The sequence below is a fragment of the Trichomonas vaginalis genome, chromosome I (assembly GCF_026262505.1).
Source record: "Trichomonas vaginalis G3 chromosome I, whole genome shotgun sequence".
NCBI lineage: Eukaryota > Parabasalia > Trichomonadida > Trichomonadidae > Trichomonas > Trichomonas vaginalis.
The window spans coordinates 1,365,348-1,391,904 of NC_067203.1; the positions used below are offsets into that span (position 1 = coordinate 1,365,348).

The 26,557-nt window shown below is 33.0% G+C and overlaps 12 protein-coding genes and 3 pseudogenes across 15 annotated transcripts, besides 4 other annotated features; 6 read left to right on the forward strand and 9 right to left on the reverse strand.

The window, feature by feature from the left end:
• Nucleotides 1-8,204: part of a mobile genetic element that runs on past the window's edge.
• TVAGG3_0908190 (keratin-associated protein family) lies at nucleotides 2-1,423 on the reverse strand (the record flags this gene model as incomplete). The annotated part of the gene is made up of 1 exon (XM_051251674.1): nucleotides 2-1,423. The coding sequence occupies one exon, from the start codon at nucleotides 1,421-1,423 to the stop codon at nucleotides 2-4; it is 1,422 nt and encodes a 473-aa protein (XP_051077248.1).
• On the reverse strand, nucleotides 1,883-2,760 carry TVAGG3_0908200 (annotated as a pseudogene). The gene has a single exon. A coding segment is annotated over exon 1 (878 nt).
• TVAGG3_0908210 lies at nucleotides 2,979-3,754 on the forward strand (annotated as a pseudogene). The gene has a single exon. A coding segment is annotated over exon 1 (776 nt).
• On the forward strand, nucleotides 6,995-7,411 carry TVAGG3_0908220 (protein of unknown function, DUF4107 family; the record flags this gene model as incomplete). Its single annotated transcript, XM_051251675.1, has 1 exon — nucleotides 6,995-7,411. A coding segment is annotated over one exon (417 nt), but the record flags the coding sequence as incomplete, so codon positions are not given.
• Nucleotides 7,680-8,000, forward strand: TVAGG3_0908230 (uncharacterized protein; the record flags this gene model as incomplete). The annotated part of the gene is made up of 1 exon (XM_051251676.1): nucleotides 7,680-8,000. One exon carries the CDS (start codon nucleotides 7,680-7,682, stop codon nucleotides 7,998-8,000), a length of 321 nt encoding a protein of 106 aa, XP_051077250.1.
• Nucleotides 8,205-9,923: 1,719 nt separating the features above from the next.
• Nucleotides 9,924-9,960: a mobile genetic element.
• A 124-nt stretch (nucleotides 9,961-10,084) lies between these two features.
• TVAGG3_0908250 (uncharacterized protein) lies at nucleotides 10,085-10,663 on the reverse strand (the record flags this gene model as incomplete). The annotated part of the gene is made up of 1 exon (XM_001329845.1): nucleotides 10,207-10,596. The coding sequence occupies one exon, from the start codon at nucleotides 10,594-10,596 to the stop codon at nucleotides 10,207-10,209; it is 390 nt and encodes a 129-aa protein (XP_001329880.1).
• Nucleotides 10,664-11,586: 923 nt separating this feature from the next.
• On the forward strand, nucleotides 11,587-12,522 carry TVAGG3_0908260 (proteasome-mediated ubiquitin-dependent protein catabolic process; the record flags this gene model as incomplete). The annotated part of the gene is made up of 1 exon (XM_001329846.1): nucleotides 11,587-12,522. The coding sequence occupies one exon, from the start codon at nucleotides 11,587-11,589 to the stop codon at nucleotides 12,520-12,522; it is 936 nt and encodes a 311-aa protein (XP_001329881.1).
• Nucleotides 12,523-12,583: 61 nt separating this feature from the next.
• TVAGG3_0908270 (uncharacterized protein) lies at nucleotides 12,584-13,198 on the reverse strand (the record flags this gene model as incomplete). The annotated part of the gene is made up of 1 exon (XM_001329847.1): nucleotides 12,874-13,191. One exon carries the CDS (start codon nucleotides 13,189-13,191, stop codon nucleotides 12,874-12,876), a length of 318 nt encoding a protein of 105 aa, XP_001329882.1.
• A 147-nt stretch (nucleotides 13,199-13,345) lies between these two features.
• On the forward strand, nucleotides 13,346-14,174 carry TVAGG3_0908280 (DHHC palmitoyltransferase family; the record flags this gene model as incomplete). The annotated part of the gene is made up of 1 exon (XM_001329848.1): nucleotides 13,484-14,104. The coding sequence occupies one exon, from the start codon at nucleotides 13,484-13,486 to the stop codon at nucleotides 14,102-14,104; it is 621 nt and encodes a 206-aa protein (XP_001329883.1).
• Nucleotides 14,175-14,236: 62 nt separating this feature from the next.
• Nucleotides 14,237-14,773, reverse strand: TVAGG3_0908290 (ribosomal large subunit assembly; the record flags this gene model as incomplete). Its single annotated transcript, XM_001329849.2, has 1 exon — nucleotides 14,262-14,744. One exon carries the CDS (start codon nucleotides 14,742-14,744, stop codon nucleotides 14,262-14,264), a length of 483 nt encoding a protein of 160 aa, XP_001329884.1.
• A 331-nt stretch (nucleotides 14,774-15,104) lies between these two features.
• TVAGG3_0908300 (galactose-binding domain-like family) lies at nucleotides 15,105-16,451 on the forward strand (the record flags this gene model as incomplete). Its single annotated transcript, XM_001329850.1, has 1 exon — nucleotides 15,105-16,451. One exon carries the CDS (start codon nucleotides 15,105-15,107, stop codon nucleotides 16,449-16,451), a length of 1,347 nt encoding a protein of 448 aa, XP_001329885.1.
• A 42-nt stretch (nucleotides 16,452-16,493) lies between these two features.
• Nucleotides 16,494-17,178, reverse strand: TVAGG3_0908310 (large ribosomal subunit rRNA binding; the record flags this gene model as incomplete). The annotated part of the gene is made up of 1 exon (XM_001329851.2): nucleotides 16,736-17,158. One exon carries the CDS (start codon nucleotides 17,156-17,158, stop codon nucleotides 16,736-16,738), a length of 423 nt encoding a protein of 140 aa, XP_001329886.1.
• A 293-nt stretch (nucleotides 17,179-17,471) lies between these two features.
• TVAGG3_0908320 (pseudouridine synthase protein) lies at nucleotides 17,472-18,823 on the reverse strand (the record flags this gene model as incomplete). The annotated part of the gene is made up of 1 exon (XM_001329852.2): nucleotides 17,636-18,823. One exon carries the CDS (start codon nucleotides 18,821-18,823, stop codon nucleotides 17,636-17,638), a length of 1,188 nt encoding a protein of 395 aa, XP_001329887.1.
• Nucleotides 18,824-20,387: 1,564 nt separating this feature from the next.
• TVAGG3_0908330 (protein ubiquitination) lies at nucleotides 20,388-22,472 on the reverse strand (the record flags this gene model as incomplete). The annotated part of the gene is made up of 1 exon (XM_001329853.1): nucleotides 20,388-22,472. The coding sequence occupies one exon, from the start codon at nucleotides 22,470-22,472 to the stop codon at nucleotides 20,388-20,390; it is 2,085 nt and encodes a 694-aa protein (XP_001329888.1).
• Nucleotides 22,473-22,898: 426 nt separating this feature from the next.
• Nucleotides 22,899-23,042: a mobile genetic element.
• Nucleotides 23,043-23,461: 419 nt separating this feature from the next.
• Nucleotides 23,462-26,557: part of a mobile genetic element that runs on past the window's edge.
• TVAGG3_0908360 lies at nucleotides 24,649-25,180 on the reverse strand (annotated as a pseudogene). The gene has a single exon. A coding segment is annotated over exon 1 (532 nt).

Sequence of the window (26,557 nt, forward strand, 5' to 3'; positions counted from 1 at the left end):
TTCATTGAACGCGGTACCATGCGAATACAGTCACAAATGGTGGCATATAATCTTCACCTGAGCCCGTTGGATTTGTTGCGAAAGTGTGTGAATGATTTCCTGTGGTTTCACAGAAAATACCTGTGCTTGAATCTACTGGGTCGCTTGAAATATCAGATCTATTCATTCCCTGTCTATCCGAACCTGCTGCAAGATTTGTATAACCTCTTTTTGTTATTGAATGTGAATGATTACCTGTTGTGTTTGTAGTTCCTGCATGAGTGTGCGGTGGAAGGTTTGCTTCTTTAATTTTCTTCGAACCGCCTGTTTGCTTTGAAGAGTTCGCACAATAGAGGAATTTATCTACAATCTGCTTCCACGTACCAAAACCCAGAACTGTTTCTGGATTTGTTGAGTTCATTGACGTATAAATAGAGTCTATAGGATATAATGTTTGAAGCATTTCCGTCTTTAATGTTTGAAGCTCTGCTTTGTTAGCTTTCTTATCTAACATTGTTGGTAGTTCATATGCTTCAAAGTTTCTGGCATGATCTTCGATATTCCTGCAACTCTTATCTAAACTGTTAAGCGTGTCTTTTACACTAGTGCTTGGATTCTCTAAAGGTGCACTTGAACCAAGGTCAAAGTTCAATATTATGTCGTCTGCTCTAACAGTAGTGAAGGATTTATGTGTATGGTTCTTGTCAGCTTTATTATCTAACATTGCTGGTAGTTCATGTGCTTCAAAGTTTCTGACATGATCTTCGATATTCATACATTTACTATTTAAGGAGTTTAGTGTATCTTTTACACTAGTGCTTGGATTCTCTAAAGGTGCACTTGAACCAAGGTCAAAGTTCAATATTATGTCGTCTGCTCTAACAGTAGTGAAGGATTTATGTGTATGGTTCTTGTCGGCTTTACTGTCTAATGTAGCTTGAAGTTCATTTATATCGGAGATGTTGTGTTTATGAGATTTCAAAACTTTGTTCATTGCTTCGAGTTCAACTTTGTCAGCTTTACTTTTAATAGCATCTTCAAACGTTATTTTTGACTTAACTCTCAAAGTAAATCTTGGTTCAACTAATACACCGTTAACAGAGAAAGTAGAGGCATAAATTTCATCGTTATAACCAAATGCTTCTGGTGCTTTACCCGTGTCATACTGTACAGTACAGCGTATATCATAACCTTTAGCACGAATGTATTTATATCTTCTTTCATTGGGGTCTTCCGTCTTCACTTCATCACTTCGTGTTAAATATCCATGGTAGTCCGTTATAATCTGTTCGTCTGAAGTTATATAATGAACGTGGTTCTTGACTTTATCACTCAGAGCTAAAAGCTCATTTTTGTTTGCTTTTTCGGCTAATTTCTCATTAACATCATTCACTTCTAATTCAACTCTTCCGCCAGAACTCTTATTATCATTAATCTTTTTCATTAATTCGGTAATTACGTCATAAAGACTATATTCTGTTTTCGGTTTTGTAAATAATGAGTCAAAATTTCTTTTCATCATTACATCGCTGACATTAATGATATCACCAATTCCTTTTTCATTTATTCTCTTCATTAGTTCTGCAATAATGACGAATATATAATCTGTTAATTTATTCTCTTCATCGAGGGTTATAGAATGTTTTGAAATTGAATCATTAACTCCTCTAAATAAATCAATAACTTCAGGATACACGTTTTTAATGTCTCGAATAACCCGACCAGTATCCTGTTGTTCATCTTCGTTCCCGTCGTTACGTGGTTTTATATCTCTAACCATCATCAACGCAGCCATAACCGGAGGGTTTGTTTGCTATCTGTTCGAAAATCCGTCCGTTATGTACGGTATATCTAAATAATTTCTTTGTGTTTGTTAAAACATTTGAAACAAGTCTTTTAAAACCATCTACAAAATTTCCTGTTTCACCTAATGTTCTTGCAGCATTTACAAGCTCACCCATTCCCGCTTTTGACCCCAAAAACGTCCATATTGCATTTATTTCACTCTGTATTGTTGTCCATTCAGCGAAACTAACACCCGCATTCGCTAAGCTGAAAAATGAAATTCAGTGGATCGAACTTAATTCCACCTTCTTTTTCAATTTCAACGAACTCACTAACATGAGATTTTAAGTATTCTTTCGTTAAAATTGTTTTCCCCGATGTTATGTCATTAACGAAACTATCACCGTCAAAAGTTAACGAATTCAATTTCGTCGTTGATGCTTTTATTTCATACACCGCTTTATCGATAGTTTTTGGCTCACCTTCTTTAGAAGCATATGAAACATTAATGAATGAATTATATGTATTCGTGAATGAGTTAAAATCAATGATTTTCATTAATGAAGCCTTTAATGATTCATTAACTGTTGAATCCCTTAAAACAATTACTGAACTGTCATTTATGAAAGGTACACTGCAAACCGTCGAGTTTGGATCAAATGCTGTAGTTGGTGCAGGAATATTAATGATATAAGTCATTAAATCATTAAGTGACGTAAATAATGTTGTTGTTTTTGATTTAATTTCTTTAGCATCTGTTATATACGGTAATTTTATTTCTGTAGTTTCTGAATTAAAGATATTCGCTAAAATGTTTTGTAAACTGTTTTGAACAGCTGTGTAAACCGTTGAATTCGGAACTCTTACGATTTCACCGTCCTTAATAAAAGGCATTGCACATGGTGTAGTGCTTGGGTCAAATCTTTCGGGATTATAATTCAACATATATTCTAACGCTTCATATACAGACTTATATACTGTTGTGTCGTTCTTCATGACAACTTCACCATTTACAATGAATGGCATAGTACATGGAGTTAAAATAGGGTCAAACTTTTCATAGTCCTTCCATGTTATGTATTTCTCGGTATTTCCATCACTGATAACAATATATTTGTCAGTAAGTGTGAGAGAGTATTGACCAAAATATAAACGTTTAGCTCTGTCAGCTTCATACGCATATGCAGCTATACTCATATTTTAATGAGAATAAAATGTTGTTCTATTTGCAAAGTACAGACCCAAACGAATACGGGACAGTAAAGCTACAAACAAACTTAGGTCTACAGAATGAGGCGCTTGCATTCAGAATGGTTGACTTCAATACTATCGCTTCATTCGTTATAACAGATGAAACAGATTTCATGGAGATTGAAATAGATGGAAAGAAGCACGAAATAAGATTTCACAATAATGTAGAATATAAGATGGAAACATTAGCTGGAGTGTTAAATGCTCTCATAAATACTACAATAAACAAGGATAACGAAGAAAACTTAATGAATGTTAAACTTATTGCAGGAGTTTTGAAGTTCAGTTATGCGAAGGAGTTTAAGATACCAAGAATGAGTCATAGAGTACAACTTCTTTTGGGAGCATACCATATGACATTTCCTTTGAAAAGTGTTGACAAAACGATTGAGATGAAATCTGTTCCATACGTATGTTATGGTAATTGTTTGTACATTGAGTCAAAATAGCTAATGTCACAGGTATTTCAGGAGTTAATAGTAAAGGTTCAGTAGAATATAAATCCTTCTGTTATGCAGTCAATTCAATGTTCATTCCAAACGTTCCTGTCATAGCAACTCATTTAGGTAAATGGGTTCGCATTAGTCCTCATAATTTGAAAGACATGCAATTCAGACTTGTTGACTTTCAAGGAGAGCCTGTAGAACTGAAGGCACCAGTGCAAATGACTGTTGAAGTTGACTTTTTAGAAAATATTAAATGCAACAGCTTACAAGAGAACTCAGAGCTAAAAATATAAAGTATGAATGTTATGTATTAGGTCATGAACTTTGGTTGTTGCTGTTTGATGAAACAAATGAGTTAGTTATGTCAGTCAAGAGAACAGAAAAATATTGTGTTAGTGAAAACTGCACCAAGTCAATAAGATTAGGTTTGCATTATGAAGATGAGTTCGATACTGTTGAAGAAGTTTTGGATAGATATTACAAATTGCTTTAATTTACTAAAACATATTTCACACAAAGCTTATATTCTGTTGAAAGTTTTGTATACTCGTTCGAATATTTATACTTAAACTCAACTCCTGTAGTTCCTGGTGTTTCAATGATGCGGATGTTACCTATTTTCATGAATGGTGGCGTTTGACCACAGCATTCGATTTCAGGGTCGAGATAGTCAATGACACATTGTTTCCCTGTTATTTGTGATATAACATTTTCAAGGTCCTCCTTTGTTAGAATTATTTTTTTGCTTATAAGATTTACCAAAAGCTTCTTATCGTCTTTGAGTAAAATTGTTTGGTATAACTGAAGAAGGTAATGGTCTACGTTATCTGAAGGATTTGTTTGAACATTTGTGTAAGGGTTGTCGTTGGCTTCTCTTGAAAGAATTTGGTCCAGTGGTGGATACTCTAACTTAACATCTGATGTAGCGTTAGCGTTTGAAGCTGAGTTTAAATTCACGGATTTCAGCTCTGGTTCTTTTTCTTTCAAACACTCTGAACTATAGTTCTTTATGACAATATTGTTTGTCGTTCGTGAGTCAACATTTGATGTTGGTTCAATTGGAACATTAACGGCACCAGCTAAGATGGATTTGCTTCTCATTTCATATAGAATAAAAACCTTTTATATGTATGAAATGAACAATATACTCGACAAGGGTTTGAATGTAAAGCTAACGAATGAAAATATTGTTGAATTCACTGAGACAGGAGCTGTGTATAAATGTAGAACTACTGAACAAAAGAGCTAAGGGAAGAAGCAGGAACATGAACAAAGGGTGGAAGCCTATAAAAATTTATGTCAATGATGGCTCAGGAGGTTCAAACATAAAGTATGCAGAAAGTTATAGAGTTTATGCTCTCAAAGGTGAAAAGCCTTCATTTAAGAACAGCTATTCTAACGCATATCCTCAAAAGCTAACGGATGGGGAAGTGGATGATATGAATGACAGCAAAAATATTAACAGAAATGGCGACAGAGATGCATGGAATTTGTTTACCATCAGTCAATTAAAGCATAAGATTTAAAATAATGTTGGTCGTTCCCATGGAATATTTTTGACTTTAATGGTATTAGTCATGATATGAATCTCAAGGTATGAACGAGGAGAGATGAGAGACTTATATGCTTCCCAAATTTCTTCAAAAGGTAATGTTATACCTGACTGTTTCCAAATGAGTTCAATATCATAACGTGAGAAACCTTGAAAGATAACGAAGTCAGTTATGAGACGTTTTATGTTTAAAGCTAAAAACCTCCATGTTTGCATAAGTATTGCTACAGTTAAATGGTAATGTCTGACTTTAGTAATGATGTTAGCTAATGGTGAGTCAGGCTTTGACACTAAACCTTTTCCGGCGAAGTCGTCGCAAACGAGCAGAGTGTTTGAAGGATATTTTTTGAAGGGGTATTTTGAAAGTTTTGATAGAATGTAGTTTGTAAGTCGTTTCATATCGTAAACTCCTGAGTACTGACGTAAGTGGTGTTTGTCAATAATTCTTTCCATCTCTTCTGAAGTCTTTTGCATTCCTGACTGTATAAATTCAACGATGGCATAATATTTCCTCTTACGTCGAATGTAACGTTGAAGAAATTCAATGAGTTCGCTATCTGGAACTTTAACGACAGAGGCTTGAACTTTTGACATAAATGTTTTCGCTGTTGAGTCCATAGAGTCTGAAGTTGCTGATATAATGATTTGGTCATAGTAAGAGTCGTTTCCTAAACGCTCTGTTATGAGTATATGACGAATGAGGTTAAATGTCTTACCTGAGCCCATCTTTCCACAATAGAAATAAACACCATTTGAACAGAACTCATAGTCCTTACTGAAAGGAAGAATGAGAGAAGAGTTAAGTTTGTCTGTAGTTTCATTCATGTCTTCATCTACGTCATGTATTAAATGCTTCATTTTATCTCCATTAAAAATGCAAGTCAGAAATATTCAGAACATAGCACCGAGTCTAACTGACAAGAGTATAAAGATATACTATGAACATGTTATGATGAAACCAACCAAAATTCAAGAAAGTCAGTATACTTATGAATATCCAAGACATTGGGTAGAGTATGTAGGAGGTGAGAAAGCTATTGAAATCAGACAGGTTCGAAGTATTCCAGCAGGAAGAACAATATTATTGAAGAACTTTAATGTTTTGAGGTATAATGATGAAACAAAGAAGCAAGATAGTTTTCCTGTTGCTGTGTATGTGAACCTAGACACAGGAGATGACATGAAAGTTTTTAACACAAAGCTTCAAACAGTAGTGAGAGAACAACTTATAGCAGAAGGGCACCCATTACCTTCAGAAGTTACCATAGCATATACTTTTGAAACAAACTCAATAGATTTTAAAGTCATCTCTGCAAAGAAGTCAGGTTTTACATTTAATGAAGCAGATGTATATTCGAATGAAAACTTCAAAGCTATTACATGGTTAGATAATGATGATTGCTTTAAGAAAATATTTAAATTCAGTGACTCAACGATGTCAATAGATGACCTTCGTGGAATGTTACCATCGACGTTTACAGTAGAAGGTTCAGCAGGATTGCTTACAAGATTGTCAATTGGTGGCATTTGGTCTCGTGAGAACATTGTTATAAAATCCAGTATAAGTGAATTTGCTGAAGAATCTATATTATGTCTTTCAAACTACATGTATTCGCCGCCGAAGCATTATAGTATAACAAACTTTGTCAGTAAGTTTAACATAAGACTTGTCGAACCTTCTTCAATGAAAGATGTTGTGCTACCCAAAGACGGAAAGGATGGACTCATTATTGAGATGATTTTAATAGCATATTAAATGAGCTTGTTCTTGAAGGTCATTCATGATGAAATAACTGTTGTAGAAGATGTTAGCAATTGTTCAGACATTTTGAAGCGTATAGATGATATAAGAAATAAGTTAGATAGACCGCAAAGCGGTGAGGGCGAAGCCCGTGAGAATGTTTATGTTTCATTGACTTTCTCCAGTAACGAGAACTTTTATGAGATAATATTGAAGAGAGATGATTTTAATATGGTGTAAATGGTAGCTTGGGCAGCTTTAGGCGCAATGGGAACAAAAGCATTAGCATTTGGAGCAAAAGCACTTGGAGCTTATGACGCAGTAAATAAAATGAGTGGAGGAAGAGTTTCGAAGACATTAGATGCAAATAAAGGAAAGATTGGAGGCTGGGTTGTAAAGAAGTTAAGATTAAATAAAATAGGGCTCATAAATAAAGCATCCAATTTGGTTGCGACTGAGTCAGAAAATGCTTTAGGAAAGGATGATGAGTTTGCAAAACATGCAAAAGACTTTAATGACCAGATGAAAGGTGAAACAATGCATTTAAATAGAGTCGATGGAACTAAAGAAAATGTTTCTTCTCCACCAGTAGTTCTTCCGTATGGTCCCTATGGAATGTATGGAAACCCTTACGAAAGACCATTTGACCCATTGACTGGTGGAAGTAACTGGTATCATTACGGCCGAAGAAGAAAGACAGTCAAGTTGGAGACAGACGTGAAGAAAGCAACTAAAAAGAAACCAAGGAAGAGAGTTATAAAGCAATGAATTCAACAGGGTGAAAAAACAGGTGAAAAAAGAGGTGAGATCTCACCACTTCACCTAAATTTATTTTTGTGCTATGTTTTCATACGTGTGAGGGTGGTGATATCATTAATTTTTAAGTTTATTTTTTATTTTTACTGAAAATTTTTATTTGGATGTAATGACGAAAACTATTGAGATAACAAACTACAACGGTCATGAGTTCAAGAATTTGTTCTTCGTTCCTCGTGAAAATACATTCTATCAGATACGAGGGAGAAAGGGTAAAGTTAGTTTGAGCGTTTATGAAGGAATGAAGAATGGAAAGTTTATACAAGCATACGATACAAACGGTAAACGTGTTTCATTAGCTTTGTCAAAACTTACAGGTATAAACTATGACAGTGATTTTGACCTATATGAAGAAGAAAGTGAGTCAGAAGATTATGAGCTGTTATATGAAGCACAGCAATGGGAGGAGTTGCAATACTTTTGTAAGTGAGAACGTTTATTTTTACATTAGTGAAGTCGTTTGTGAAAACATTAGTGAGGTGAAGTGGTTGGTGGCTGTGTAAATATTTAAGGTTAAGTTAGTGTTGCCGTTTGTGTTGTAAAATATACGTTAACGGTTTCGTAAAGTGTCAAAACCGCTAAGTGGTGTACGGAGGCGCGCAGTGCCTCAGTACACATGATATGTATACTAACTATATATTCTGCTTTTTTCAAAACCTCTCTCACAATATTTTTCTTATCTAATGGTATACGTTTCATCTTACCTATAGGTATCTTTTCTTTTAACTCTTTCAATATATTGTTTGTGTCTGGAATATGTTTGAGACGGTCCATATAGTTGTCGAAGTCATTGCATATAATCTTTGAGTCTGGGAATATTGTATGACATAAATGGGATATATAGAAACTTCCACCGAACAAATCTACAAATGTTAGACCATTCGGTAGTTTCTTAAGTTCTCTCAATATAATATCTTTACATCTACTCTTATTTCCAAAGAACGGTAACGGTGGTTTTGTAAAATTCATTTATATATAATAATAAAAATGTTTTTTCCTGAAAAGTGACAGAAAAGTGACAAAACATGAAAACATATATAATTTGTGAAAAGCGACACAAAAAGTGACATTTTAAAAAGTGACACCATTAATATGATGTAAATAACAACGGTTTTGGTTTTGTCACCGGCTGGTCGGCTGGGGTTCGGTCCTCCTCTTGGGTCTTGGGCAAAATTTCTTATGGGCTAGAGGGCGCAACGCGCCTGGAAGCCCTCCGAATAAAAACTTCATTTATACTAAACATCTTCGGGGCTAGAGGGCGCAACGCGCCTGGAAGCCCTCCGAATAAAAACTTCATTTATACTAAACATCTTCGGGGTTAGAGGGCGCAACGCGCCTGGAAGCCCCACTACCTTTTTTTTATATAAAAATCAAATTCAATGATCTTAAAAGCGAAGGATAAACCTCAAAATTTACGAATATAATGAGTGGGAATATAATGATTATCTATCATAAAACCATATGAAATATCAATTTTTGCTTTACGCCTAATTTTTGACGACAATTAGCAAAAAATGTTAAACGTTAACACTCAGTCCATTTGAATATGAAAAATAAAATTGACTTTGATTAAATGTTTTTATTTATCATGCAATTCTTCTTGCGACCAAAGATTTGAATAAAAGTTCAAAAAATAAGATAGCTTAAAAAATAATATACGGTAGTGTTTACTAATAGATGAATAGTATATAAATTCTATTAAAATGGATTTGATCCAAAAAAATATATAAAATTTGATCATAAATAAAATCGTTTTAAATTACTTCTTCATTTAAATTATAACAATTATTTTTGGTTTTATATTTTTTGGATCAAATCCATTTTAATAGAATTTATATACTATTCATCTATTAGTAAACACTACCGTATATTATTTTTTAAGCTATCTTATTTTTGAACTTTTATTCAAATCTTTGGTCGCAAAAGAATTGCATGATAAATAAAAACATTTAATCAAAGTCAATTTTATTTTTCATATTCAAATGGACTGAGTGTTAACGTTTAACATTTTTTGCTAATTGTCGTCAAAAATTAGGCGTAAAGCAAAAATTGATATTTCATATGGTTTTATGATAGATAATCATTATATTCCCACTCATTATATTCGTAAATTTTGAGGTTTATCCTTCGCTTTTAAGATCATTGAATTTGATTTTTATATAAAATAGTTATATATTAGAAAATAATATGAGTTTATGTGATATTATTTTTCAGAAGATTTCATTCTATATGCCTATGAAAAGTACTCTCAAAACTAACTTTTTCCTAATTATAATTAAATCTAGAATATTGTATTATGCTTAGTATTATTTCATTTTTCTCATTCAATTTAGAATTTACAAATGTCAAAAAATTGAGAGCTGTCACTTTTGATGAATTTCTGTTTATTACAATTCGATCTCCAAAAAATTTGTAATGAAAGGAAATTTTGAAAGAAAACTTGAATTCATCAACGAGCACGTAAACACGCAATGTTTGTTTCATTGAGTAATTTCGTACAAAAAGATAACTCAATTCAAAACAAAAAAAGAAATTATTAAAAAATTTAGTAGAATTAGTATTATACATATTAATTTAAGAATACAAATTTATGCTGCTTCTTGGAAAGCAATATCTATGAGGTGCGTTATGCTTTTCTACGGATTTTGCATACTTGCTAAATCAACGTTAGGAGCTGGCTCTACAATAACGTTATCATGAACAAACGAAATAGAGGGTAGATTACCTCGAGAGATAATATCAAAGTTTCCAGGTGGATTTGTTCTTTGAGTTGTATCGACTTTATCTATTTTTGGCAATTCAAAATTAAGCATGAGATTCGGTTCTGAAATACTGTGCTTCAAATTTGCTGATTCGACGATTTTAGGTTTATTTTGAGGTTTCAGCATGACTGGTTGTTCTTGAATCTGTATGGGACGTTCAGGGAGCATCATGGCTGGCATATACTGCCATGGAGCGTAAACGAATCTGGCCTTGCGAATAGGCTTTTGACGAGATTTTCCATTCTTATTATCAGGAGACTCCATTTCCCTTTTATTAATTTTTTAGAAAAAAAAAGTTGAAAAAGTGTTATGATGTTTCTGCCAAAGATTTGGGTATTCAATTTTTGTGAATATGTTTTGGCGGTTTACATATTTTTTTGACGATTTGGTCAACTAAGAAGTATTAGAAATCATGAGAGGATCAAAATTAACAACGATGACAAAAAAACCTCGATAGGAAAATAAACGGAGTTGGAGTTATCGCTTTTTTTACAAACAATTTTATCATTCTTCGGTCAACACTGAATCAATTGTTGATTTCCTATCTTTCACGATTAATTTTATTTTGAGAAACATGCTTGAAAATAAATTTAACTGATGTTATCATATTTAGTGGTAAAAGGAGGACAAATAAACTCGTAGAGAAATCACTGAAAATGACTTTTGAGGTTTTTGAAAATTGATTGTCTGAAAGATAATTCTTTGGAATAGCTAATACATAACCGGAACAGATGTATACAATTCTTCACAAATTAATTCAATGTTTCTCCAAGATATTGTCAAAATATTCTGAAAATGTCAGTTGAGGCACCAAAAGTCGATCTCTTGCCTAATATATTGCAATTAAGACTTTTTGTCAAGCTAAACAAAGTATTTTTGATGGATTTGCAAGATTTATTGAAAGATCAAAGATTTAAATTGATTAAAATTGCTGAATTATTAGTTGCCCAATCTCAATTGGCGTTTAAAGAATGTTATCCATCGACAAAAATTAATCAATTTTCGCTGTTGTATTTTATCAAGTACAATTGAAGTTTAAAGAGACTGTAGCGTGTATAACAGGAATCCGAATAAAAATCATGCAGTCTCTCTTGAAAATAAAATTTTCGATATCGAAATTAAATCAAATTCTGAATTAATTTTATGCAAAATGATTGATTGAAATGTTGCTAGTAAAATGGAAACAGAATTATGCTTTCATGTACATTTTTTTTTCCATTTGATTTTTTTTTTGCAAAAAAGTGACTAAAATAAATGTTATCAGAGACAAAACGAGTTGATATTACCAAAGCGGCTGTTCACCCCATAGTACTTCTATCCATAGCTGATCATCACAACCGTGTTGTTACACAGCGCCAAAAACGTGTGATTGGAATTTTGTTAGGTGACATTTATAAAGGACAAGCAAATATATTCCAATGTTTCGGTGTCCCATTTGAAGAAGATAGCGAAGATCCATCTGTTTGGTATTTTGATACAAACTTTATTGAAGAAATGTATTCTTTACACAAAAAAGTAACACTTAAAGAAAAAATAATTGGTTGGTACAGTTCTTTAGCAACAGTATCTCCCAACGATCTTGAAATTCATAGAAAAATGTGTGATTATTGTCCTGACCCAATATTTTTAACTACAGATGTTGGAGCTTCAGATCCACACGAAATCCCAGCATGCGCATTTCTTGGAGCTGAAAGAGTTCGCAAAGATGGCCAACCAATTGTTACTTCTTTTAGAAATATTCCTACAACTGTTGAATTTTTAGAAGTTGAGGAAATCGGTGTCGAGCACCTTCTTAGAGATATTAAAGATGTAGATATGTCTGCAATTGGTTGTACACTTACAAATAGTATTCATGGCTTAGCAGCTCTTGAGCATCGCTTGAGAGCTATCTCACAATACCTAGGAGATGTTATAGATGGAAAATTACAAATTGATAATGAAATTCTTGGCGTTATTCAATCTATTTTCAATTTATTACCTAATTTCGAACTTAAAGAAACAGTAGACTCATTAAATACAAAAGCAGATGACGCAACATTTATGATCTTTATTTCGCAGCTCTGCAGAAGCGTTGTTTCTTTACATGAATTAGTTAATGGAAGACATCCACCTTTAGCTGCTACAGATCCAACTCCGCCAACTCCGGATCAGATTACTGATGAATCTATTGATTATTATAATGTTTTTTAAATATTATTTATTATATGAATTTTTACTTTTTTAAAAACAAATGCTCGGTTGAAATGTAATCGTTATATTTATGATAAAGTCAATGAATAAATGATAATATCAAATTTTATTTTAAATCTCGATTTGATGATTGTGAGATAAGTAAATCAACGTGATACCAAATTTTTGTAATATTATTATTGCTGTTTGAGCATATTTTCTTAAAAATAATTATATTATTTTTTTTGAACGTTTTTTGAAGCAAAAAGATCAGAGGAACTCGAGTCACCATAGCAATTTAGCTACTATGTTTCAAAAATCCAGAGAATTATTGGAATTATTAATAAAAAAACAATTTCATTCAAAAAAATTTCATGTTTCTTCTACAAGCGATGGAGCAGTAATGATTTCTTGATCTGCTGGTATCTCTGAATCTTCAACTTCAACTGCTTCTGCAAGTTCGGGTTTTGAATTAATAGAATTTTCGAAATAAAATAGCTGTTGGGGTTCAACAGGTCCGTTTGAATTTTCAAGTTCATTAATAATCTTAATACCTGAACTTCGGTCCAATTTTTCTTCATCATATTGTTCGTTGAGACCAGTAAGGTCGTCAAGAGTTTCTTTAATCTCAGGAATCTTAACTTCTTCATCAGGATAACATTTTTCAAATTCAGACCAGTCTCTCAGCATAAAAAAGTTTTTTTTGCTCACAAAAAGTGCCAAATTTTCAGTTTCCAAAAATTGGACAAATTTATTTAAATTTAGATGTGAATTTCCTATCTATCCAGAATTTTATTTCCAAATTGAATTCTAAACTTTATAATTTTTTTTTGTTACATTAGATATGAAAGGTATATTACGATTCCTTCTTATCCATATATACGTTTTCATTTCTTTAACTTTCCAGGATGGTCCTATATCAGCTTCATTTAAATCCGATTTCCCAATTGTTTTTTATGTATATACTCTCGTTTTATTTTTAATGCTTGCCATTCTCGTTGATACATCTAATGCATTGGTTTTCAAGAACCTCAAAGGTTTGGATAAACAATGTCCGCGTTGCCAAGCTCCAATTGGTTGCAGATCAATTCACTGCGAAGTCTGCGATAAATGCTCTTTAAGACATTATCTGCATTCAGATTATTTGTCAACATGCGTTGCATCTACAAATTCCGATATAGCTTTACAATTTTTAGGACTTGGTATTGTAATTGAGATATTTCATGTCGTTGTCTCTACTTATCCTCTTTTCCATAAATCATCACCAATTACTTGGATACAGTACCATATTTTCTTAATTCCATCAGTTTTCTTTTCATTGCACTCTTTGATTCAGCTTTCGATAATCCTCTATCAATTGGTTGTCATTGCATGCAAAAATTCGCTTTCCATCAAAACTCATCATACAAAATTGTTCGAATACTACGAATTATTGCCTGATGAAATCAATCCATTTAACTATGGCCTGATTGAGAATCTAAGTGCATTTATGCAAAGAGGAGATATGAATGAAGACGTGGCTAAAGAACTTCCTCATTATGAAGAATTTAAGAAGGAAATTTCAAAGATTTCCAACTTTGTTCCTACAGAACCATTACTCTAACTGTCTTTTACTGTATACTAGATACTTTATTAAACTTATTTCTATTCACAAATAAAATTTACCATTTGATGCTTTAATTTTATCTATTTCAATCAAAGAATGATATTTTAAAAAGATTTCTGTATATTTAAGCATTGTATCAAAAATTTAGATTATTTTACTCCTTTGGGATTGGGATTTCACCAGAGGCGATCTTCTTCTGGACTTCCTTTGGATCCATGCCATCAACATGAGCGCCCATAGCCTGAGCTGTGCCGAGGACTTCCTTAACTGTGCCGGCGAGTGTGCGAGCGCAGGACTTTGGTCTCATTGTACGAGCGATATCGATGATTGTATCAAGGGAGAGGGAGCCAGAGTGCTTGACAGCCTTTACTTTCTTACGATCACGATGTGGCTCATTGAGGGCAGCAATGAGGAGTGTAGATGTGGAGTTCTCGACTTCGACCTTGAACTCACGGTTTTGGACGGTGATCTTGACTGTAGCACGGAAGCCTTTGTACTTCTCTGTAGCCTTAGCAACTTCCTGGGCAACCTTTGGAGCTGGAACACCGAGAGGACCGAGCTTTGGAGCAAGCTTTGAGGTAACACCTGTTTCGCCACCCCAGACACGGCATTTGATGATGACTGCCTGATCAGCCATTACAACACAAGGGCGGCCAAATTTATCGTCCCATCTATCGTTCTAAATTTTATTTCTTCATATTTCTCTTTATTTTATATTACCTACACATAAAAATGTTGAATTTTAGAAAATCATGATTGTTCAAATTCATATCAAAATCTAATATTAATCTCAATGGTTCTACGTCATGTTGTCAATAGTACTAGATCTGTTAATAATAATAAGTAACTTAGTTCATCATAGAAATTACCATATAAAGATATTTGCTCCAGATTTAATGAAAATAGGCGTTTTGGAATTGAACACGTATAGACATTCTTAAATATCATTGGAGTATAAACCAAGTATCTAGCTGTTATCTCAAAATACAAATAATTAATGGACAGATTTCTCAAATTATGTTGTATAATCACATTAAGTTCATTGCTCAACTGTGTTGTAGGCAACAGTTTGAAATTCATATCATCAGATCGCAATTTTAGAGATTGGGATTTGAAGATTGAGTTTTCTTCAACTAAAAAAGTGACAAATTCTATGTCAAGTACTTTTGTTTTTTCTTTTGATTACAGTGAATTATCAGCGCGTGCATCGATCTCTCCATTCAATAGTTTCACAATACATCATGATGGCAAGTCTTATCGCTGCAATCCCTTGATTGCTTCTTCATTTTCAAAAAAGATTTGCTCAACAATCGTTGAAAATATTTTATGCGACGAAATAACTCTCCAAACAGGTCCTGGACCATTTAACTTGATTATTGACTATTTAAATTGCAAAGATATCACTTTCACAGAAGCTGAAGCAGAATTTATTCTTGAAATTTCCATAGAATTATGCATTGATACTCTTGTTGTAAGATGTCTCGATTTAATCGTTTCGAAACTTGATACAAAACAAATTTTCGATTATGCCTTACGTGCTTTTGAAGCTGGCTTATCAGTAGAGCCTTTTGCCAATCTCCTTGAGAACCACATGACAGAATTGATTGAAAATAACATGTTTGAGAATGTTCCAGAAGTTTTCATCGATATCATTCTTAAACGTAACATCAATGTAGCTCCAACGATCTTAATTCCATTCCTCATGAAGTACTTCAACTTTGTTAAGTCTCCAAACCATCGTCTTGCAAAATATTATCCATTTTCTTCGATTCCTCCTAATGTAGCTGCAAATATCCTCAAAAATCCGAAAGTTAATATATACAGATATCTTTCCTTACTTCCACAGATTACTCAGGCTAAAATTTCAGAAACAAACGTTTCAAATACAATTCCTTACGTTCCAGGCCATGAATTTGACGGCCTTATGTCTAAAATATTTTACCCAGCCATTACATCATCCTCCATTTCCCAAGGATCACTCGAATCCTTGTTATATCAAAAAGATTATTTTGTCAGCGAACCAGAGGACAACCCATGGATAATTTTTGATTTCAAGATGAACACAATCTGTATTACTACGTATACCATTTCAGTTTTGTGCCAAATCGATGTTGGAGTCACTCCTTTCAAATGGAAGCTCGAAGCAAGCTCAAACAAAGAGAACTGGATCCTTATTGACCAAAGAGAATCAGATCTCGCAAAATCTCCTGGAGTTTTCTGTTTCACGGCCCAAATGCATTCATTCCATAAATATATTAGATTTACCCAGCTACAATCTAAGCCTGAGAAAGATAAGAGATTGGCTTTAGAAAGAATAGAATTCTTCGGCCAATTCCAAAAATAATTTTTTTAATAATAAACTGTTTATGTATTGGATGTCATCTAACTGATATTATGTTTTTCGGAATTCTTTGATTCTATTGTTAAATACCCGATAAAATGCTTTAATTCAAAAAACAATTTAAATTATTTTGGATTTCATAACAAATTCTACCATGAATTACATTAATCTCTATCAGATAACTTATAAAATCTGTTAGAATTCATAATAAAAAAGAGATATCAAATATGTTCCCATATGTAGTAAAAAAAAAGTATTAGATGTAATTCAAATATAACCATTTTTGTTTAGAAAACGGCTGGGGCGACAGAAGCGACCTTTGGCCAAAGCTCAGCAGCTTCCTTAGCAACTGGACCTGTGATAGCAGAGCCCTTCATTTCACCCTTATCATTGATGATAACACCGGCGTTATCCTGGAAGCCGATGACGACGCCATCCTTACGGCGCCAGATAGCACGCTGGCGAACAACAACGCCCATGGAAACTTTCTTACGGAGAGCTGGTTTACCCTTCTTGCATGTAACAACGATAAGATCTGAGACTGAAGCAGCTGGAAGGCGGTTAAGACGACCCTTGTGGCCACGAACGGAAATGATGAACATATTCTTGGCTCCAGAGTTGTCGCAGCAGTTGATAACGGCGCCAACTGGAAGACCTGCTGTCATGGCGAACTTTGTGCCTTGCTGACCTGTACGTCCACGTTTAGACATTATTTAAAAAAGGACCATGGCTCTGTCACTAGTCAAAATTTTCTGACAAATAAACCGTCAGAAATCACAATTTTGGCAGAAATTCCTAAGTATGATTTCATTATTATTGATTCATTTATGAGAATACTTATTTGTAGTCACTGTTAACTCATAATATCAAGTTAAATCAAATAAATACTAAATATTTTAACTAATTTCTATTTCAAATTCGAGCAAACCTAATTCTAATTGATAATATTAACTATATACATTGCAGATGTTGTTTTTCATGATTGCACATATCTAATATGCATTCATTTTTTATGGGATTTTGATTTCAGAAGCATTAAGATTGAATATTTACCAAAGCATTATCAATACATTATCTAAAACATAAATTTCAGACAATTTTTAATAAAACTTTGAATTATTGATCGAATTTAAAAAAAATTATTAAATATTATTAAAATTTTGAAATAATAAATAACATTTTTATATCTATTCCTCAGCAACATAGACTACGTCTAATTGCAAAAGCTGGCATTGAGGAGGATCATCAGGATTCAAAAGTTGTCCCAAACTAGGCACAGTTCTTCCGAAATCAGAGTTCACAAACTCCTTAATGTAAGTTCCCTTCGAAGTTTCTAAGTCAAGTAAAATAAATCTTGGACTTATTCTTTGATAACCTAATTTCATAATTGTTCTCTCTCTATCTTGAATTTCCTTTTTCTGGGCAACTCTCAAAGGTGTCCTCTGGTGCAAAACAATGTTCTCAAGGCCTTCTATCCTCTGTAATTCTTCATCTGAAACAGGTCTTGTAAATGTAACAACAGAACGATATCTTTTCATATGCTTTGGCTCCATGGATGGTTGCTGTAACACAACATGACAGTTTGCAGCGGCAACGCAGTTTTCACACTCAATATCTTTTGGAATTAAAGCGTTTACGCTTTCAACGTATTCGTCAATATCTTTTGGTGGATGTGGCGGAACAGGATCTTTCATCTTCAAAGCAAATGGTCGGCCAGATCCGATCATTCTGACATCAGCATCTTCTCTTCCTGAAGAAGCAAAGGTAAACTGTGAGCATTTCACGTATTTCGAGAATTCTTTGATGAGTTCCGTTTCAACCGAAGTTATTGAATTGCCTTTGAAGAAGCGACTGTTTGAAACTCTTCGAGATTTCTTGAAATAGCGGCCTGTTATGAATAAATCGGGCCATTTCAACTTGCATTGTATATCTGTTGGACCGGCAATGTGAAGGATTAGTGTAGGTCCGGAATTTGTGTGTGGTAATTCATGATTTAGTTTTGCTTTAAGGTAATTTTTGATATTGCATGAAGTTGCGAGATCGTATTGTCTGCAGATCTTATCGTCTGCTTTTATTAGGTTTGGAGGAATTTCTATTTGAACATCATGATATGAATAAGGTCCAATAGCATCAGAAACAATTTGTTTAACTTTGGGTATGATTTGTAATACACCATGACATGCAATACAGTCATTTTCATGATCTGTTGTTGGACAAAGGCGCTTAGAAGTTAATAAATCTAAAGACATGAGGCGCTGAATACATTTTGAGCAAACACCTCGACTCTTAAGATCCTCAATTCCATCAAGGATATGCTGTGGCGTTGCACGTTTGGGTTCATTCGAAGTCTTTGGAACAGATAAGAAAGAACCCATACAAATTTATGAATATTGTAACAAGAAGATATATTCTCAAGTTGCTTTGGAAAAGGATTTAACCAGCATTCTTAAGAAAACATTAAGATATTGAATCTCAATAATCTTGATTGTCTCAAAACATGGTTTAAGTAGTGCTGTCATAGATTGCTAGCATTTTTTGTGATAGACATTCATCCTAAATATGATTTTTCTAAAAATTAATCCATTGTTTGGAATATATTTGTTTGAGCTAGTGTCACCTTAATGAGAACTATGACTACCATATTTACGCAGTAATATACATAAAGATACATTCAGTATTCATTATGAATTTTCAAAATCATCATAATTTGTGCTTCCTATTCATGCTTAATAGAAATTTCCGTCCACCATCCCCAATACATGTTAATTAAATGCTTTTTCAAAAATGTCTCATCATAAGGTTGTCAAAATTTTTTGACATTTTTTTCAATAGAAAATTATAGTCCTCGCTCAGATACAAGCTTTGACGGATATATCAAAGCACATCAAGATGATTATAATGATATCATCACATACACAAGCAATGACATAGACTTCAAATCTAGCGATGGAGAATGGGGTCCATCATGTATTTTTGCTTTGAATTACACACGTCCTTCAGCATATAGATCATACACAAGTAATATCACATTAGAATTTTCATTTTTAAAAGGTTCAATTCTTTTAACTCATTATCAGTTGCAACAAAGAGCTGATCAGAATCCGACAATTCCTGGAGAAGCTGGATTTTTTAATAATTGGACTCTAGAAAGTCGAAACATAAACGGAACTTGGAAAGAAATTGAGCAAAGATATGATCCAAAATCAATTAGTATGGGATACATCGGCTTATATAAGATAAAACCAATCATTTCTAATCAATTCAGATTTAATTTTTCGCAGACTCATGTTTGCATTCAACAAATTGAATTTTATAGTGCTATATTTTATGCATGTACTCAAGTCGGAAATAAGATATTCCCATATTATTATATTTTTGTATTTATTTTATTGATTTCCTAAAATAATATCATTCAATATTTTTTTTTTCATTAACTTTTATTGAACTCTATTACGTTGATAAAAAATCACAAGCGCTTGCACGAGCCGCTTAAAAATGCAGGCCAAAATATTATTACATGAATGGAATTGAGGAATCTGATTATGGGAAAATTCTTCTGCATTATATTGCAGAATGTATTTATAATGAAGAATTCTTTTGCCCATTGATATTCTTAAATATACTATAGATAAATGAGGAAAAAGCGCTTTGCACTATGCAGTTATAAATGATTTTACCAGCGTTGTGAAAGAACTGATCCAGTGTGGCCTCTGTGATGGTAATAAGGAAAAACTGCTCTACAACATACTGCGATAAATCAAGGTTTTTGCTTCATAAAGTTTCACCAGGCAGATTTGTACACAGTAATGCTAATTTTTATGACAAACATGGAAAACTATCTCTTCACTATGTAGTAATAAGTAATAATACCAAAATTACCAGAAAGATTGTATCATATACATAATTCAAAATTCTTTTTATTCTATATGTAAATGATTGCTAGAACATGTTTAATATTTGTTTCCATAAAATATATAGAAAAACAAGAGTAAATGCAATTTTGTAGATATTAACATAATTATTATCAGTATTTTCATGATCAATTAAATCATTTTCGTTGGTTTCTTTTTCAATTACAGTTCTAATTAAATTTTGACTATTCATGTTGATAATTGATTCATGATGATTCAGATCTGATTCTTTTGAATCAATTTTAGTTGTATGATTAGTTGAATCTTTTTGAATTTCAATTGCATGTTTTGTATGAATTTTATCAATTGAAATTGCATAATTTATTAAATCCTTTTTAATTGTACTAAGAATTAAATCTTTTTCATTTGTTTCATTGTCAACCACATGATCTGTTAAAGTTCTTTCATATGTACCCATTTCAGCATTGGGATTAGTTAGATCAACATCATTTGAACATTGTTCATTCATATCAGAATAATTTTCATTATCAGGAGTTTCATTTCTATTTTGATCACAATATCGAAATAATTTTTCATACTTGCTATTCATATTGTCAATATTATGGCCTTTTGACAATAAAATATCAACAATTTTTTTGTAATTTCTCTTTGTTGCAAGTTCAAGGGCAGTTTCGCCAGAATTATCTGCACGATTGATATCTGCGCCATTGCTTACAATTAAATTGACTAGATCAATGCTATTATTTAAAACTGCAATATGAAGAACTGTTTCGCCAAAATAATCTGCATGATTAATATCAGCACCATTCATAATAATCAGCTTTGCAAGTTCAATATAATTATTTAGAACTGCAATGTGTAGTACAGTTTCCCCATTTTTACCAACATGATTGATATCTGCTCCATTTGACAATAGTATTTCTGCAAGATCTTTATTGTTCTTTTTTATTGCAAAATCGAGAGCTGTTTCTCCGTTTTTTCCAGTACGATTGACATCAACTTCATTTAACAATAGAACCTTGATAAGACTTTTGAAATCATTCTTTATTGCTATATCAAATGCAGTTTCTCCAGAGTAATCTGCATGATTGACATTTACTCCATTGGTAACTATTAATTTGACAAGATCAATATTATTGTTTCTGACTGCAATATGAAGAACATTCTCTCCATTTATCCCAACTCCATTTACATCTCCACCATTTAACAAAAGAATTTTAGCAATGGCGGGGTAATTTTTCTTTGCTGCTATATAAAGAGCTGTTTGACCAAAACTATCTCTATGATTGATATCTGCACATTGGGCTGCTATAAACTTGACAAGTTCGATATTATTATTTAATACTGCAATATGTAGAGCAGAGAATTTGGAAATGCCATTCAAGTTGATATCTACCCCACATAAAATCAATTTCTTAGATACTTCATCGTAATTACCTTCTAATGAAAACAGTAGAATTTTCTTCAGGAAATTTAAATCAATCATATTTGCACCTTGATAAATAAGAAATTCAACAATTAATGGTAAATTAAATGATGAGGCGGTAGGTAAGCAATATTCGAAATTATTTGTTTGATCCAAATAAACAAGAAAGCCTTGAAGATTGTTGAATTCTATACAATACTGAAAAATTATTTGTAAGTTGCATTCATTTTTCAAATATGTAACAAAGTCAATATTATGGAAAATAATTGCATATTTCATGCAGAGACATCCAGGTTCATGATACTTCAAACATTCACTAAATATTTCTGAATTTCCTCTTAAAAATGAAAGTTCGAGACATGTTGGAGTAATTTCTGAATAAAATTCTGATATTAAATACTTAAAACAGTTGGAAGCTCCATGATAACAGCATAATTCAAGCAACGAATAACCTGTTTTTTCTGATGGATAGAAATCGCTGCCGAATTTTTGATTTTTCTTGAAATCTCCTGTTTCAGTAATCCCAATGAATGTTTTTAAATCTTTGTCCATAATTGCCCTGTAAATCGTGTTTTCTTCATGAAGATCTAGAGAATAATTCTCATACTTTTTCCAATAGCTTTTATCTAAATCACATAAAACAATTCCATATTCTTTTTGAAGAAAGTAATTTAAAAGTGGTGAAAGTTCATTTATCTGTTTTACATGATATTCTTCATAAATCATCTTGAATAGTATCAAATATGATCGAAAATAGCAATTGTTGTATCTATAGAGTCGATCAATGATTAAGAGAATTTGATATGGATAGAATATTTTTGTTTCGATAAGTTTGAGTTTGATTTTGATGAAAAAATCGTTGATTTCATGTTCATCGAAAGTTCTTAATCTATATAATTGAATAAATATATCATTATAGTCAGCATATAAATTCATAAATTTATCATAGACTGAGTTACACATAGTTATTTTGATGAAATGATATTTGATATTTACAAAAACCGCCAAAAATATTGTAAAAACAAATTTGTAATTTCCTGATTAAGGTGTTATCGTAGATTATGGATACAGAGTCAATTTTCATACATAGGATGTTGTTTTTTGTAGGCTGTACAAAATCGAGAAAAACATTGCCGTGCGGTAATATAGGGTCAAAAAAATCGCGCCTCGGCGGCTCCGCCGCCTCGGCACTATTAAGTGCGCATTATATTTAATATGTCCTTCTTTTTTCTTCTTCTTCTTCTTTTCCTTTCCTTCTTCCTCTCCTTCCTCTTCTTTCCTTCTCCTTCTCTTTTTACAACAACGTCGAAGATCTTCGAATTTGATTGTTGGAAAAGCATCTATTTCAGATAAAGGATGCCTTTCTCACAGTCAACATACGAGGGTCCTGGCTGAAACGTTCTCAAAAAGCCTGAGATGGTAATTCTCTGATCACTCATAGCTGGGCAGGTAGTCATTGCTGACAATACCTGTCTTTATGCATGCACGCTTTCATGTATATGGGTTTACACTATCAATTCGCAAAGTTGTTCCGAATTCTTCCAAAATGGAAGGACCCGAAACAACTTTGCTTGTTAACGATACAGACGCATTACTTTGCATTGATACTGTGCTGAGTTGTGTAGAAAGTTTGATTAGAGTTGTTTTGTTCTGGTATCTCTCATCTTCTGATGAGAGAAATCAAAGCAACACAACTCTAATGAGTTAAGGAGATTAGCGTCGAACATAATGACTAAACGTTTCAAATTCTCGACTGCTTTGTTATAGTCTCGAAATGGACACATATTTCTGAATGCTTGGAAGTCATAAAAATCTGAAACATCTATTCTGTACATTTTATAAAAATAAAAAAATATTTTTTTTATTCTTGACTTTGTTGTTCCATTTGTTGCATTTGTTGTTCTTGAGCTATTTGTTGTTGAAGTTGTTCTTGTAATAAAATACTTTCACCAGTTGCATCTTCCAATTCGAAACTTTCTGCCGTCATTGACAAATACATAGGACATAAAAGTTTTACAGGAACAAAGTTTGCGTCAACTAATGTCAACGTTATACTTGCCAATGTGTTTGAGTTCACTAAGGTTGAAAATTCTGCATTCGAATGAACAATAGGCAAACCAGCAGAGAAAGTATTGTTTATACGCATAAGTATCTTTTGGTCATAGTAGTTTCTGTCGACATTCGAATAGCACTTTGAACCTAAGTTTGAAACAATATATAAAATAGGTGTGCTTAATGTCAATGGAATAGACAAACCTTGTATGACACCTTTTCCTGTTATAGGAAACTGTTGGTAGTAAAAACCAGATATAATTTTTGTATTATAGCTCATATTGTTTATAGTAAACTCAGTCGGACATCCAAACATAAGAAACCTGCTCTATTTGCAGCACATGTTACACCTGTACTTAAAGTATTAAATAAGTCAACAAAACCTGTTGGTGGTATATCTGAGTAAGTATCTTCAAGGAGTATTTTTTACCATTCACAACAATAAAGTCTTCTGGTGTCAAAAGAGCAAAACAGGCTTTAGTCGTCATTGTGTTTAAGGTTAGTTTACAATATCGTCTTGAGGACTTTGTAAGTTTGTTGTTATAGAATTATATGACTCAGGGTTTTTAGTCGTAATAGTATAAACCATTATATCTTCTGCCATTTATATATATTTAAAGTTTTTCTGAAAGTGGAGAAGAACTTCATCTAAACTTTCACATGGCGTTTCTTGAAGTTCTCTGTCTAAGAAGTTCAAATATTTTGTAAAGACATAGAACTTTCCTTTGTCTACACGAAACAAACAAACAGGGTCTTTCATATCGTTCAAAAGTGTGTAAAGTCCTTTACATGAAATAAAGTCTATATTATTTTTCTTCAAACATCTTTCAAGAAGTTTTGACATTTTTACTTAGCAAATAAATTTTAATGAAATGTTGTGGTCGTCAAATATTTTTATGACGTCTGGGAAACTATACTTTAAGTTCAACGTTTCACCTCCTTTCATAACGTATATCTTGTCAATGACATTATATGAAACACCACAGCAACTAATGTCGGGTTCTATTTCTTTGATGTTTATATCGTCTGCCTCTGTCAAAAGTTTCAATAGTTCTTCCAAGACTTCATGAGGTGCAATGACATATGAGTTCACTTTTACAGGGTTGTGTTCGACCAAGTTTAACATTATACTTAAAGCTTGACAAATCTTCTCCTGAGTTTGAAGTTTGTCTTTCAGTTGTTGGTAGTCGTTTCGAATATCTGCAACAGAACTTAAGTCTCTGCTAACTTCAGGATATGTTGGTTCTTTTACAGGAAATTGTTATACCATCTTCGTCCTCGTATGGTTTCCCCACTTCAACATCTCTGTCTTTGACATTGACAACAACACTTTGACTGTTTGTTTGAGTTGGTGAATTTAACTTCACATCTGCCCCCGCCATTAAACCTTTTGAAACACTCACGCTTCTATTTTTCGGAAATGACATTTTACTTAGAATAAAAAGATGGACGTATTCGAGTATCTCTTCGAATTGAAGCAGAACAAAGTTTACACACACAAACAATACAAATACATTGACAGAATAGTTCTTTATACAAACAATGGTAAATGTTATAGAATAGCAATATTTGCTGAACCAAAATATTTTCAATAAGCAAAGAAAGTTGGTATAAACCGAGATGGTGAAAGTTCTTGAAGCATACAAAAATATAACAACAAAACTTACAGATATTTCTAAAGGAAAGTTTATCTTACAATATTATGTCAAAACTGGCGTACTGTCAATATTTGACGGAGAGAAGTCAGTTCAAGAACAACTTACTGACCTGCTGCCAAAATCTGCTCGATGGAAGCTGTCGTTATGCCAATCTGAGGAGCCCCAGCAGGTTTCATCGAACGAATCTTCAAAAGAGCATCTTCCGTGAAAAGTGCTATTGGTTTTGTAAACTTCTTTGCTTCAATTCATCTGGACCGTCTCTGTCACCAGTATATTGTATTTGTACAGTACCAACAGTTGAAATACCACCATAAAGTCTTCTGAGTCAGCAAATGGAATGCAAAAGCCAAAAGTTTGAACGGTCTCCATTTGTATATTGAGTTTTTTGACCTCCTGTATGAGTCCATACTTTCACATATGGCATAATAGAACTTTGCATTTCAGGGTTTATGGTTGTTGTGAAGTTGTTGTTAAAGTTCATAGCATCTAATGTCAAGTTGTATGACCTCATATCCTCAACTGTAGAATATTCTTCTCTTGGATAATATTTGCCATCTATGTTTATATGATATTTAATCCGGGGTTGTAGAAAACAAGAATAGTCATTTATAGTTCGTCTGAACAGTACAAACATAGTATCTGCATGTTTCATTGCAGTTGTTAAAGCAATATCTGTTCTTGCACCTGGGTCAGCACTTTGGTTTCCAACTTCACCTGCAAAGTCTTTGACAGATATTTGGTGTATAGGGAACATAAGTGGAACTGGCAATATATTTGGCAGCTAAAGCATTTGAAATATCTGGGTCCAACATATAGACTGCAAGTCTGCTTTCTATTCTCTTGCATTCAAATTTTTTCGCATGTGAACTTAACTGGGTCCCAAGCAGTTCCAGCAGCATTGAAATAATAGTTTACTTCATTGTTGAAGTTTGAGAAACCAAAGTCTAAGTCAACTTTGTCTTTGCAAAAGTCACAGAACTTGGCTCCACCAGTTCCAGCTACAGTAATGCTGAATGGGTCTTGTGTTGGTGCAATGACTAAGTTATTTTTGCTTGGAGTAAGTTCAATAGAAATTTTTCCTGCCCAGTTTGGCAAGTATCT